Source organism: Aegilops tauschii, chromosome 6, assembly GCF_002575655.3.
Source record: "Aegilops tauschii subsp. strangulata cultivar AL8/78 chromosome 6, Aet v6.0, whole genome shotgun sequence".
NCBI classification, from domain to species: domain Eukaryota; kingdom Viridiplantae; phylum Streptophyta; class Magnoliopsida; order Poales; family Poaceae; genus Aegilops; species Aegilops tauschii.
The window spans coordinates 234557825-234572975 of NC_053040.3; the positions used below are offsets into that span (position 1 = coordinate 234557825).

The 15151-nt window shown below is 46.0% G+C and overlaps 1 protein-coding gene across 1 annotated transcript; it reads right to left on the reverse strand.

Moving 5' to 3' along the window:
• Window positions 1–14334: 14334 nt before the first annotated feature.
• On the reverse strand, window positions 14335–14775 carry LOC109755368 (uncharacterized). The gene has a single exon (XM_020314279.1). It carries the CDS (start codon window positions 14773–14775, stop codon window positions 14335–14337), a length of 441 nt encoding a protein of 146 aa, XP_020169868.1.
• Between the last annotated feature and the right edge of the window lie 376 nt (window positions 14776–15151).

The window sequence follows — 15151 nt, forward strand, 5'->3', positions numbered from 1 at the left end:
AAGCGCGCGGGATGGAGAAGACCGCAGAAAATGGAGCGGATTAGGCAGGGACGCCTCGATTCTCGTGCCACCTTTTTCGCCACGTACCAAGTGCACGACTGTTGCGGGATTTGAAAGGATTGCTTGGGCCCACGAGTCAGTCACTCGGGACTAGGCCCATATAAGACGTCGGGGCCGATGTATTTTGCACAGTGCGCCCCATTTATCTTCTTCCTCCTCTGCTTCTCCACCGCGTCCGCCTCCACCCTTGACGCCGCCACCCCACCCGAGCGCAGCCCGCTGCGATGGGGAAGGACAAGACGACGGCTCTGGAGCGTTCGAAGAAGGCGACGACGAAGGCGAAGGGCAAGAAGACGAGTCGGGGAGGGTTGTCGTCGAGATCTGGCTTGCCGCGTGGCTGGATCCAGGGCGACAGGATTCGATCCACGATCCAGCGGGAGGATCTGGTCGAAGGAGGCTTGATTGCCCACGGTTCTTGGAGGCTTCCGGGGGACGAGACCGAGCCGCAACCGTAGGAGGGTGAGTGTGTCCTCCTTGCGACTCATGTCGACCGCGGTTTCTCTCTACCCCCCATCCTTTCTTCCGAGGTTTTCTGAACTTTTTTGGAGCCCAACTTCATCATTTTTCTCCCAACATCATCACATACCTCGCTGCATTCAGGTCCATGTGTGAGAACTTTCTGGGCTGTCGACCGCACCGGGGTCTTTTCAAACACATTTTCACTTGCCGTTCCTAGTCTGTGAAAAAGGCTAATCCGAGTGATGAGAGGACGCACGTGATCCGAATGTGTAGAGGTCTAGGGATCCAGATGAGGGGTAAAAGCACTTTCCCCAGTATAACTCTTCCCGATTTAGTTAGAGGGTATCAGTCGACCTGGTTTTACTGTAAGGACCAACCGACCCCTGGTCAATCGACTGGCCTTCCTCCCTTTACCATGGAGCAAGTTGAGAAGCCCTCTCCCTTGAAAGTGACTCCAGCCGAGAAAGTGGAGGTGAATATGTTGGTTGAGCGAGTAGTCCAACTTGTCCGCGATGGTGTGACTGGCATGGACTTGCTAGAGGTGTTTCTCAGTCGACGCATCCAACCACTCCAAGCTCGCGATCATCCTCTGACCTGGAGGAAGTTGACGAGGAGACGGTGGCGCAGTGGTTGCAGGGCATCACTGGCAACAAGGACAACCCCAGGGGTCCAGGAGAATTCCTCCACTCGACAACACGAGCGAACCAGACAAGGTCTGACCTTTACTTCCGAGTATTCTTTTGTTCTGATATGTAATTGTTCCCGAAACTGACCGATATCTGTTCAACTCTGTGCCTTGCAGATTTACACTGAGATGTACTCGATGCCCAACAGAGAGCAGGAGCAGGAGGGAGAGGTGAGCGGAGGAGACAGCGGCGACTGGCAATCTGATGGGGGGAGAAGACAAGGAGAGTGACGACTCAAGCAGTGGTGAGGAAGTCGACTCCCACCTCGCATCGAAAGACGTTCTAAGCATACCCATGACCCAGCAAGTGTACATGGCAAAGCGACTACACCGACTGGACAGACTTCAAAGCACACTCGGACATCTTCTCCTGTGCCGACTGAGATGGCTCCGAAGCAGCCCAAAGTTGCGCCATCAAAGCCCCGGAAGGCCTTGCCCAAGTTCAAGGTTGACATTCCCGTTGCCTCTATGTAAGTGTTTCGTCTTCACTCTTTGCTCACGGAGTCTTACATTGGTTGTCGACTCATCCTCTTGCTTGACCGAGTGAATCCTGGAATTTGTAGTGCTGCTATCTCTGGGACTTCTATTTATAAGGATGGTGATGATGAGGAGATGGAAGACGCGGTCGCATCCAAAGCGGGTATGACTCTTGTCATCTTGTCTTTACTTTGCCAACCACTTTTACGGTCGACTGAACTCTTGTGGTCAATTCCTTTGCAGCTCCGCAAAATGTTATTGAACTTCCAGATGACGACGAAGATGTGCCACAGAAACCCATAGAAGGAGGGGCAGGACCTCGGGCAGGAGGGCACCAGCTAGCAAGACGCCACAGTCGACGCCGGCGACATAACCATCGATCCAGCAGTTCGGAGACTGCTACCTCTTGAGCACTGCGTTGGTTTTCCCTTGAAGAGGAAAGGGTGATGCAGCAAAGTAGCGTAAGTATTTCCCTCAGTTTCTGAGAACCAAGGTATGAATCCAGTAGGAGGCTACGCGCGAGTCCCTCGCACCTACACAAACAAATAAATCCTCGCAACCAACGCGATAAGGCGTTGTCAATCCCTACACGGTCACTTACGAGAGTGAGATCTAATAGATATGATAGGATAATATTTTTGGTATTTTTATGATAAAGATGCAAAGTAAAATAGAAGGCAAAGTAAAAAGCAAAGGAAATAACTGAGTGTTGGGAGATTAATATGATGAAGATAGACCCGGGGGCCATAGGTTTCACTAGTGGCTTCTCTCAAGAGCATAAGTATGTTACGGTGGGTGAACAAATTACTGTTGAGCAATTGACAGAATTGAGCATAGTTATGAGAATATCTAGGTATGATCATGTATATAGGCATTATGTCCGAGACAAGTAAACCGACTCCTGCCTGCATCTACTACTATTACTCCACTCATCGACCGCTATCCAGCATGCATCTACAGTATTAAGTTCATAAAAACAGAGTAACGCCTTAAGCAAGATGACATGATGTAGAGGGATAAATTCATGCAATATGATAAAAAACCCATCTTGTTATCCTCGATGGCAACAAAACAATACATGCCTTGCTGCCCCTACTGGCACTGGGAAAGGACACCGCAAGATTGAACCCAAAGCTAAGCACTTCTCCCATTGCAAGAAAGATCAATCTAGTAGGCCAAACCAAACTGATAATTCGAAGAGACTTGCAAAGATAACCAATCATACATAATAGAATTCAGAGAAGATTCAAATATTGTTCATAGATAAACTTGATCATAAACCCACAATTCATCGGTCTCAACAAACACACCGCAAAAGAAGATTACATCGAATAGATCTCCACGAGAGAGGGGGAGAACATTGTATTGAGATCCAAAAAGAGAGAAGAAGCCATCTAGCTAATAACTATGGACCCGAAGGTCTGAGGTAAACTACTCACACTTCATCGGAGGGGCTATGGTGATGATGTAGAAGCCCTCCGTGATCGATGCCCCTTCCGGCGGAGCTCCGGAACAGGCCCCAAGATGGGATCTCGTGGGTACAGAAGGTTGCGGCGGTGGAATTAGGTTTTTGGCTCCGTATCTGATCGTTTGGGGGTACGTAGATATATATAGGAGGAAGGAGTATGTCGATGGAGCAACAGGGGGCCCACGAGGGTGGAGGGCGCACCCTGGGGGGGGGGGGTAGGCGCGCCCCCTACCTCGTGGCCTCCTCCTTTGTTTCTTGACATTGGGTCCAAGTATCCTGGATCTTGTTCGTTCCAAAAATTGTTCCCGAAGGTTTCATTCCGTTTGGACTCCGTTTGATATTCTTTTTCTGCGAAACTCTGAAATAGGCAAAAAAACAGCAATTCTGGGCTGGGCCTCCGGTTAATAGGTTAGTCCCAAAAATAATATAAAAGTGAATAATAAAGCCCAATAATGTCCAAAATAGAAGATAATATAGCATGGAGCAATCAAAAATTATAGATACGTTGGAGACGTATCAAGCATCCCCAAGCTTAATTCTTGCTCGTCCTCGAGTAGGTAAATGATAAAAACATAATTTTTGATGCGGAGTGCTACTTGGCATAATTTCAATATAATTCTTCTCATTGTGGCATGAATGTTCAGATTTGATATGATTCAAGATAAAAGTTTAATGTTGACATAAAAGCAATAATATTTCAAGCATACTAACTAAGCAATTATGTCTTATCAAAATAACATAGCCAAAGCAAGTTATCCCTACAAAATCATATAGTCTAGCTATGCTCCATCTTCCCCACACAAAATATTCATATCATGTACGACCCCGGTTTTAGCCAAGCAATTGGTTCATACTTTTAACGCGCTTCAGCCTTTTCAACTCTTACGCAATACATGAGCGCAAGCCATGGATATAGCACTATGGTGGAATAAGGTATAATGGTAGGGGTTATGTGGGAAGACAAAAAAGGAGAAAGTCTCACATCAACGAGGCTAATCAACGGGCTATGGAGATGCCCATCAATTGATGTTAGTGCGAGGAGTAGGGATTGCCATGCAACGGATGCACAAGAGCTATAAGTGTATGAAAGCTCAAAAAGAAACTAAGTGGGTGTGCATCCAACTTGCTTGCTCACGAAGACCTCGGGCAGTTTGAGGAAGCCCATCATTGGAATATACAAGCCAAGTTATATAATGAAATTTCCCACTAGTATATGAAAGTGACAAAATGAGAGACTCTCTATCATGAAGATCACGGTGCTACTTTGAAGCACAAGTGTGGTAAAAGGATAGTAATATTGTCCCTTCTCTCTTTTTCTCTCATTTTTTTAATTGGGCCTTTTCTCTCTTTTTTATGGCCTCTTTTTTTAGTTCGGAGTCTCATCCCGACTTGTGGGGGAATCATAGTCTCCATCATCCTTTCCTCACTTGGGACAATGCTCTAATAATGATGATCATCACACTTTTATTTACTTACAACTCATGAATTACAACTCAATACTTAGAACAAAATATGACTCTATATGAATGCCTCCGGCGGTGTACCGGGATATGCAATGAATCAAGAGTGACATGTATGAAAGAATTATGAACGGTGGCTTTGCCACAAATACAATGTCAACTACATGATCATGCAAAGCAATATGACAATGATGGAGCATGTCATGATAAATGAAACGGCGGAAAGTTGCATGGCAATATATCTCGGAATGGCTATGGAAATGCCATGATAGGTAGGTATGGTGGCTGTTTTGAGGAAGATACAAGGAGGTTTATGTGTGAAAGAGCGTATCATATCACGGGGTTTGGATGCACCGGCGAAGTTTGCACCAACTCTCAAGGTGAGAAAGGGCAACGCACGGTACCGAAGAGGCTAGAAAATTGCGGAAAGGTAAGTGTGCGTATAATCCATGGACTCACATTAGTCATAAAGAACTCATATACTTATTGCAAAAATTTATTAGCCCTCGAAGCAAAGTACTACTACGCATGCTCCTAGGGGAAGGTTTGGTAGGAGTTAACCATTGCGCGATCCCGACCGCCACACAAAGGAAGACAATCAACAAATACTTGATGCTCCGACTTCGTTACATAACGGTTCACCATACGTGCATGCTACGGGAATCACAAACTCCAACACATGTATTTTTCAATTCCACAATTACTCAACTAGCACAACTATGATATTACCACCTTTATATCTCAAAACAATTATCAAGCATCAATTTTCTCATGATATTAATTAAAGCAAATTGCCATGCTATTTTAAGACTCTCAAAATAATCTAAGTGAAGTATGAGAGATCAATAGTTTCTATAAAACAAATCCACCACCGTGCTCTAAAAGATATAAGTGAAGCACTAGAGCAAAACTATATAACTCAAAACATATAAGTGAAGCACATAGAGTATTCTAATAATTTCCGAATCATGTGTGTCTCTCTCAAAAGGTGTGTACAGCAAAGATGATTGTGGTAAACTAACAAACAAAGACTCAAATAATACAAGACGCTCCAAGCAAAACACATATCATGTGGTGAATAAAAATATAGCTCCAAGTAAAGTTACCGATAGAAGTAGACGAAAGAGGGGATGCCTTCCGGGGCATCCCCAAGCTTTGGCTTTATGGTGTCTTTAGATTATCTTGGGGGTGCCATGGGCATCCCCAAGCTTAGGCTCTTGCCACTCCTTGTTCCATAATCCCTCAAATCTTTCACCCAAAACTTGAAAACTTCACAACACAAAACTTAGCAGAAAATCTCGTGAGCTCCGTTAGCGAAAGAAAACAAAAGACCACTTCAATGTACTGTAATGAACTCATTATTTATTTATATTGGTGTTAAACCTACTGTATTCCAACTTCTCTATGGTTTATAAACTATTTTACTAGCCATAGATTCATCAAAATAAGCAAACAACACACGAAAAACAGAATCTGTCAAAAACAGAACAGTCTGTAGTAATCTGTAACTAACGCAAAATTCTGGAACTCCAAAAAATCAGCCAAAATAGGAAGACCTAGACAATTTGTTTATTGATGAGCAGCAATTGGAATCAATATTTTATCACGTTCTGGTGATTTTTAACGATTATTTTCGTGAACAGAAAGTTTCTGGAAATTTCTGCAAGATCAAATAACTATCATCCAAGAAGATCCTATAGGTTTAACTTGGCACAAACACTAATTAAAACATAAAAACACATCTAACCAGAGGCTAGAACAAATATTTATTCCTAAACAGAAGCAAAAAGCAAAAAAAAAACTAAAAATAAAATTGGGTTGCCTCCCAACAAGCGCTATCGTTTAACGCCCCTAGCTAGGCATAAAAGCAAGGATAGATCTAGGTATTGCCATCTTTGGTGGGTAATTTCTTAATGGAGTTATGCTCGGTGATCCTTTGATCCAAAGTATCCATCCACTTATTGCAAAGCGTAATGAAATTATTCATGCGGTTGATATTCCCACCAATACTTTTAAGAGGTTCAACAATTTTTTGCAATTCACATAATTTCTCTAGGATTTGAGTTTCTTCTTGGGTAGGGGAGGATCCTTTTTGTAGGGGGGGTACTCCCACTATCCCCTCTATAATTTCATAAGTGCAGCTAGGATCAATATCAATAAAACTACTCTTGGCAGCAAAATCGAGGAGTTGTCTATGGGGCAAAGTTAGCCCAACATAAAAATTGCGAAGCAAGATTTTAAAATCTCCCTCTAAATTGCAACTACGATAAGATTCGAGCATCCTAAACCAAGCATCTTTTAAATTTTCCCCTTGTCTTTGCTTGAAGTGGAGAACTTCAAAGTCTGGAGCCGAAGGGATGAAGACTGAGCTAGCCATAATGACAAGCAAATGGAAAAGAAGCGAACGGAAAAGAGAAGGCGAATAAAACGGCAAGGGTGAAGTGGGGGACAGGAAAATGAGAGGCAAATGGCAAATAATGTAATGCGGGAGATAAGGGTTGTGATGGGTACTGTTGATTTTTGAGTAGACCTCCCCGGCAACGGCGCCAGAAATCCTTCTTGCTACCTCTTGAGCACTGCGTTGGTTATCCCTTGAAGAGGAAAGGGTGATGCAGCAAAGTAGCGTAAGTATTTCCCTCAGTTTTTGAGAACCCAGGTATCAATCCAGTAGGAGGCTACGCGCGAGTCCCTTGCACCTACACAAACAAATAAAACCTCGCAACCAACGCGATAAGGGGTTGTCAATCCCTACACGGTCACTTACGAGAGTGAGATCTGATAGATATGATAGGATAATATTTTTGCTATTTTTATGATAAAGATGCAAAGTAAAATAAAAGGCAAAGTAAAAAAGCAAAGGAAATAACTAAGTGTTGGGAGATTAATATGATGAAGATAGACCCGGGGGCCATAGGTTTCACTAGTGGCTTCTCTCAAGAGCATAAGTATTATACGGTGGGTGAACAAATTACTGTTGAGCAATTGACAGAATTGAGCATAGTTATGAGAATATCTAGGTATGATCATGTATATAGGCATCACGTCCGAGACAAGTAAACCGACTCCTGCCTGCATCTACTACTATTACTCCACTCATCGACCGCTATCCAGCATGCATCTAGAGTATTAAGTTCATAAAAACAGAGTAACGCCTTAAGCAAGATGACATGATGTAGAGGGATAAATTCATGCAATATGATAAAAAACCATCTTGTTATCCTCGATGGCAACAATACAACACGTGCCTTGCTGCCCCTACTATCACTGGGAAAGGACACCGCAAGATTGAACCCAAAGCTAAGCACTTCTCCCATTGCAAGAAAGATCAATCTAGTAGGCCAAACCAAACTGATAATTTGAAGAGACTTGCAAAGATAACCAATCATACATAAAAGACTTCAGAGAAGATTCAAATGTTGTTCATAGATAAACTTGATCATAAACCCACAATTCATCGGTCTCAACAAACACACCGCAAAAGAAGATTACATCGAATAGATCCCCACGAGAGAGGGGGAGAACATTGTATTGAGATCCAAAAAGAGAGAAGAAGCCATCTAGCTAATAACTATGGACCCGAAGGTCTGAGGTAAACTACTCACACTTCATCGGAGGGGCTATGGTGATGATGTAGAAGCCCTCCGTGATCGATGCCCCTTCCGGTGGAGCTCCGGAACAGGCCCCAAGATGGGATCTCGTGGGTACAGAAGGTTGCGGCGGTGGAATTAGGTTTTTGGCTCCGTATCTGATCGTTTGGGGTACGTAGGTATATATAGGAGGAAGGAGTACGTTGGTGGAGCAACAGGGGGCCCACGAGGTGGAGGGCGCGCCCTGGGGGGTAGGCGCGCCCCTACCTCGTGGCCTCCTCCTTTGTTTCTTGACGTAGGGTCCAAGTCTCCTGGATCTTGTTCGTTCCAAAAATCAAGTTCCCGAAGGTTTCATTCCGTTTGGACTCCGTTTGATATTCTTTTTCTGCAAAACTCTGAAATAGGCAAAAAAACAGCAATTCTGGGCTAGGCCTCCGGTTAATAGGTTAGTCCCAAAAATAATATAGAAGTGAATAATAAAGCCCAATAATGTCCAAAACAGAAGATAATATAGCATGGAGCAATCAAAAATTATAGATATGTTGGAGACGTATCAGAGACCTCAACCGAGGTTCTGTTACTTTTGTGATTCCATTGTCGAGTGCACATCCTTCAGCATCGATTGCGCAGGCCCCTGTTTCATCTGTGCAACTCCATCCCTCAGATTCTCAAGCTGCTGCGGCTAATCCACCGTCTCCACTTTTCACCGCCCATCATGCCCAGAGGACCAAGTGAGCGCTGCCAAGGAAGCCATACGCCAGGCAGGCCTTATGATGGAGTAGATGAAAGCGGTGCGTGGGCCAGTCAGGCTGCCTATGACGCCAGCTCAGCACTCCATGCCAATGTCCAGGTTAGCTGATTTCTGGCTGATCTTCCAGCTTGACGCTTGTTCTGTTAGGATATGCTACCTGGAAACCTTTATTGTGCATCTATTTGTCAGTCTGCACTTTGCATCTGTACACCCACTCGGTGTTTCAATTTTCGCTGAGTAGTTTTTCCACTTGAGTCAACTAGGTTGTGTCGATTGTATCTTTGAACTAGTGGGGGAACGCAGAGTGCACCCACTGGGTGTAGTCCCTGAGGCCGTCGTCGAATGTGTGACTCGGTGGGGGTCTTGATAAAAATGTCTCTTTTCAGTTCTTCCATTCGGTCTTAGACAGGTCTGGTCGAGTGAAATCTGGACCAGTGGGGGCACGCTGAGTGCACCCACTGGGTGTAGTCCCCGAGATCACGGTCGACTGCGGGCAGTCGGTTGTGGTCTGAGAATAATTGTTGCTTCTCCTTCTTCTTTTTTTCATTCTTCCACTCGGTCTGGGCGGACCATGTCGAGTGGAACCTGGACCAGTGGGGGCACGCTGAGTACACCCACTGGGTGTAGTCCCCGAGATTACTGTTGAATGTTTGATTCGGCAGTAGTCTTAGAACTAACTTTATTGCTCGGAAGCAACAAAAATTTGTTTCTGTCGACTGACTGTCCTCTGACCACAGAAATCTTGTGAACTTGGAGCCCAGTTTGCTGACTTGGTGATAGAGGCAAAGGTGTCCCGTCTTTCGATGAGATGATGAATATCGCTTTGATGGAAGTCGACTTTGACGATCCGACTACGAACGTGCGAGGACGTCGCGCCTTAGCAATCGCTAAACCAACTCCGAGAGGTTATCGACCACGCCGGAGCACGATCAACCTGACCACGAGGGTCTGTTTCCTGCGAGCAAACGAAGAACAGGCAAGAAACTGAGATTGCAATCTGGATATTGCGAATATAAGATGAAAGCTTTATTGATCAAGGTGGGGTTCTGTGACGCCTTTGTCTGGTCGCTGAACACAAACGAAGTACGCGAAGTTGCAGCTATGGCGAACTTTTAATCTAAACAAAACCCAAAGTCTAAACGACGCCCTAAGGGCTGTATATATGGAGGAAGAGGGGGGAATTTCGTGGCCCTTGAGGAAGGGGTCCGAAACCAACCCTATCTCTTGTTTCCCCACACATACGGACTCTAAAAACAGCCTATACTTATGTATTTCGAAATTACATGGGCCTGGCCCAATAATAAGGTGACGCAGCACCTAGAATAGCCTCTGGACGAAAGTTATGAAGTAGCATCTTGTATATTTCGTCCAAGGCTTCATGCACGCATTATGGTGGCTTCAACGTCCTGAAATCATCACTTGTAACTCCGTTCTTGTTCCCCATGCGCATGCCATCATCTCCATGCTTGTTCTTGCTCCAATGTTCATCCTTCTCAAAGCTAGGCCCTTCATTTGTAAGCAAAACAAATGTATCCAATTTAGGCAGCATCATATTCTCATGAACATTAGAATCATTAGCAAGAAACGAAAGTACCTGGTAATTTAATTGGCGTGCGCGAGCTCTAGTAATTGGTCCAGTATGTATAGCAGCAGGGCCTGTGGGTGTAATAATTATATTGATGTCCTCATCACTTGGAGCAGAAGCAGATCCAGCTCAATCTTGATCTGGAGTTGGCCAAGGAGAACTTGCAGAAGGCTAAGGATGATGCTGCTGGTATGGAAAACTTGTCGACCGATTCTCTTTTGAACCGAGTGTTATTTCCTCCTTCTGAACCGAGCATTATTTCTTTCAGAAAAAATGAAGCAGGCTCTGGATCAGAAGGACCTTGATCTTGCCTCAGCGCAGAAAACGGGCAACAGAAAACTACACTTGCCGACAAGAAGCTGGCTTCAGTCGGGAAGTTCGAAGAAGAAAATGCCAAGCTAAAGACTGCTCTTGACGAAGCTAACAAGGAGGTGACACGACTGAAGAAGGACAAGGGAGCTCTGACCGACAAAGTTGGTGATCTCACTCAAAGGAGGAATGAGCTGGAGGTTTATCTGGGAGGACTCGACAAGAAATTGTTCCTTATGCTTGAAGTTATTTTCCCTTTCCGACTGATTTGTTTTTGTCGATTCGTCCTACATCTATCGATTCACCGTTCATATGTGTGTGCAGAGTTTTGCCAGAACTTCGAGGAAGAGACTGGGTTAATTGAAACGAGCTTGGACCCCATCAACTCCCCCATTAAGGATGAAGCTGCCATGAACGTGCTCCGACTTGAGTCTCGCCTTTCTAGCGCCATGGACTATCTTGGACGACTGAAAGTGGCGGTGTCACGGATTGATACTGCACTCTGGCCAAGGGAGACATTCTAGAATGATCTCGAGTCTCTGATGACTCGACTTAACGAGATCCCTGGTCAAGTGCAGGAATGGAAGAAGTCGTCTGCTCGCTGTGGCGCTGACGTGGCTCTGTCTCTGGTTCGCGTCCACTGCAAAGAAGCCAAGGAAGAGAAGCTTGCAGCGATCAAGGTTGCCAACACCAAGAAGCTCGACTTCCAGTCCTTTATGGAGACCCTTATTGTTGCTGCTACTCACATTGCAGATGGAATCAACCTGGACAAATTCGTCGAGCCTGCTAGCCCTCCTCCTAGGGAGTAAACAAACTTTTATGATCCGATTAAATTTGCCTCGGTATGCCGAGTGGTTTTGTAACCGTTAAACTCCTTCGGGCCTGATGCCCGAGTACTTTAATCTGCGTTCTGGAACCTCGTGGGATTTATCTGAACTTGGTTTTTCCTTGAATATGTTTGCCTTTGTTTCCGAGTGGAACTTGTATCTTCACTCGGAACAGACTGTTGTACTTGTGATGCAATTCTGAGGAGAGGGTCGCGGACGACCTGCACCTCGTCGTTCTTGCAGATCGGGATGGAGTGCATGTTGTATTTGTGGCACAGCTCTGTGGAGAAGGTCGCAGACGACCTGCACCTTGTCGTCCTTGCGGAGCATGATGGAGCACACATTGTACTTGTGGCGCAGCTCTGAGGAGAAGGTCGCAGACGACCTGCACCGCGTCGTCCTTGCGGATCACGATGGAGCGTACATTGTACTTGTGGCATAGCTCTGAGGAGAAGGTCGCAGTCGACCTACACCTCGTCGTCCTTGCGGATCAGGATGGAGCGTGTGGCCAAGTCCCCGAGCGAGAGAATCGCTCTTCACTCGGAGCGTGTTTTAACTTAGGTGAGTACGGAACTGCAGCTAAGCCCCCGAGTGAGAGGGTTGCTCTTCACTCGGTAGGATTTTTTCAAACTTCGGCAAGTACGGAACTGCAGCTAAGCCCCCGAGTGAGAGGGTTGCTCTTCACTCGGTGGGATTTTTTCAAACTTAGGCGAGTACGGAACTGCAGCTAAGCCCCCGAGTGAGAGGGTTGCTCTTCACTCAGTGGGATTTTTTCAAACTTAGGCGAGTACGGAACTGCAGCTAAGCCCCCGAGTGAGAGGGTTGCTCTTCACTTGGTGGTTTTTTTTTCAAACTTAGGCGAGTACGGAACTGCAGCTAAGCCCCCGAGTGAGAGGGTTGCTCTTCACCCGGTGGGATTTTTTCAATTTAGGCGAGTACGAGACCGTAGCTAAGCCCCCGAGTGAGAGGTTTGCTCATCACTCGGTGGGATTTTTTCAAACTTAGGCGAGTACGGAACTGTAGCTAAGCCCCCGAGTGAGAGGGTTGCTCTTCACTCGGTGGTTTTTTTTTCAAACTTAGGCGAGTACGGAACTGCAGCTAAGCCCCCGAGTGAGATGGTTGCTCTTCACTCGGTGGGATTTTTTCAACTTCGGCGAGTAGGGGACTGCAGCTAAGCCCCCGAGTGAGAGGCTTGCTCATCACTCGGTGGGATTTTTTCAAACTTAGGCGAGTACGGGACTGCAACTAATCCCCCGAGTGAGAGGATTGCTCATCACTCGGTGGCATTTTTTCAAACTTAGGCGAATCAGGTTCGCGGCTAAGTCTCCGGGTGAGAGGTTTGCTCTTCACTTGGAATTTGTTTTTGAAACTTAGGCGAATCGGATTCGCAGCTAAGCCACCCACTGGTGGATTTTGAACACATGTATAAGTAACAACAAGCATTTAGTAGACTGTAAAACCGTGTCTTTGATAAACAAACTGAAAGGTACTTCTTATTACATCTCATCAGTCGTTTAAGTACAAAAATGGCGGAGCAGCTCCGCATTCCAAGCTCGTGGCTCGTCTTTCTTGTGTTCCACATCGTACAGATGGTACGATCCATTGTGGAACACCTTGGTGACGATGAAGGGGCCTTCCCAAGTGGGAGCAAGCTTGTGAGGCTGTTGCTGATCCACTCAGAGAACGAGGTCTCCTTCCTGAAATGCTCGACCTCTCATGTTTCTAGCGTGGAATCGATGGAGGTCTTGCTGATAAATGGTCGACCTGATCAGGGCCATCTCTCTTTCCTCTTCCAGAAGATCAACAGCATCTTTCCGGGCTTCTTCTGCTTCGGCTTCTGAGAAAAGTTCTATTCGCGGGGCATTGTGGAGTAAATCAGACGGCGGCACAGCTTCAGCTCCATAGACCATGAAGAAGGGAGTCCGACCAGTCGACCAATTCGGTGTTGTTCTTAGACCCCACAGTACTGATGGTAACTCATCTACCTAGGCACCTGCCGCATGCTTGAGGTCACGCATCAACCTGGGCTTCAACCCTTGGAGGATCAAACCATTTGCTCTTTCTGCTTGTCCATTCGACTGCGGGTGAGCGACTGAAGCATAGTTGACCCGAGTGCCTTGGGAAGCACAGAAAGCCCTGAACTCATCTGAATCAAAGTTTGAACCGTTCTCCGTGATGATGTTGTGTGGGACCCCATATCTGAATATTAACTCTCTGATGAAGCTGACGGCGGTACTCGAGTCGAGGTTTTTGATGGGTTTGGCTTCAATCCATTTAGTGAACCTGTCGACTGCAACGAGCAACTGGGTGAAGCCACTTCTGCCAGTCCTCAAAGGTCCAACCATATCCAACCCCCAAATAGCAAAGGGTCAGACGAGTGGAATGGTCTTCAGAGCTGATGCAGGCTTGTGAGACATGTTGGAGTAGAACTGACAACCCTCACATTTGTCGACTATGTCCTTTGCCATTTCATTTGCTCGCAGCCAATAGAATCCCGCTCGGTATGCTTTGGCCACAATGGTCCTAGAGGACGCATGGTGACCACAGGTCCCCGAGTGGATGTCATTGAGAATCATTCGACCTTCTTCTGGCGTGATGCACCGCTGAGCAACTCCAGTAACACTCTCCCCGAAAAGATGTTCACCTATTATGGTGAAGGCTTTGGATCAACGGACAATCTGACGTGCCTCATCTTCATCTTCTGGAAGCTCTTTCTTGAGAATGTATGCGATATATGGCACTGTCCAATCAGGAATGATGACCAAAACCTCCATGATTAAGTCGACTACGGCTGGGATTTCAACTTCAGTCGGATCAGTAGAACTCTTAGGCTGCAGGGGCTCTTCTGTGAAGGGATCCTCTTGAACTGATGGTGTGTGAAGATGCTCCAAGAACACATTGCTGGGAATGGGCTCCCACTTGGAATCTATATTTGCCAGGTCATCAGCTGCTTGGTTATTCAGTCGGGGAATATGGTGGAGCTCTAGCCCTTCAAACTTCTTTTCTAACTTTCTCATTGCATTGCAATAGCCAGTCACAGCTGGGCTCCTGATGTCCCACTCCTTCATCACTTGATTGACCACTAAATCTGGGTCGCCGTAAACCATTAGGCGACGGACGCCGAGTGAAATAGCCATACGCAACCCATACAGAAGTGCCTCATATTCGGCTTCATTGTTGGAGGAATCAAAGTGGATCTGGGGAACGTAACTGAGTTTGTCACCTCGCGAGGATACCAGGACTACCCCAGCACGAGAACCATTTAGCATCTTGGATCCATCAAACAACATGGTCCAATGTTCCGAGTGAATTTGAATCGGTTGTTGTTGCTCGATCCACTCGGCGAGGAAATCTGCTATTGCTTGGGATTTGATTGCTTTCTTTGCCTCAACTTGATATCCAACGGAAGGAGTTCAATCGCCCATTTTGCCACTCGACCAGTTGCATCTCTGTTGTTCGAAATTTCTGACAACGGGGCGTCGC

What these genes read in the sequence shown, in the direction of transcription:
- LOC109755368 (XM_020314279.1), bottom strand. Translation starts at nt 14,775, where the DNA reads ATGGTTTACGGCGACCCAGATTTAGTGGTCAATCAAGTGATGAAGGAG.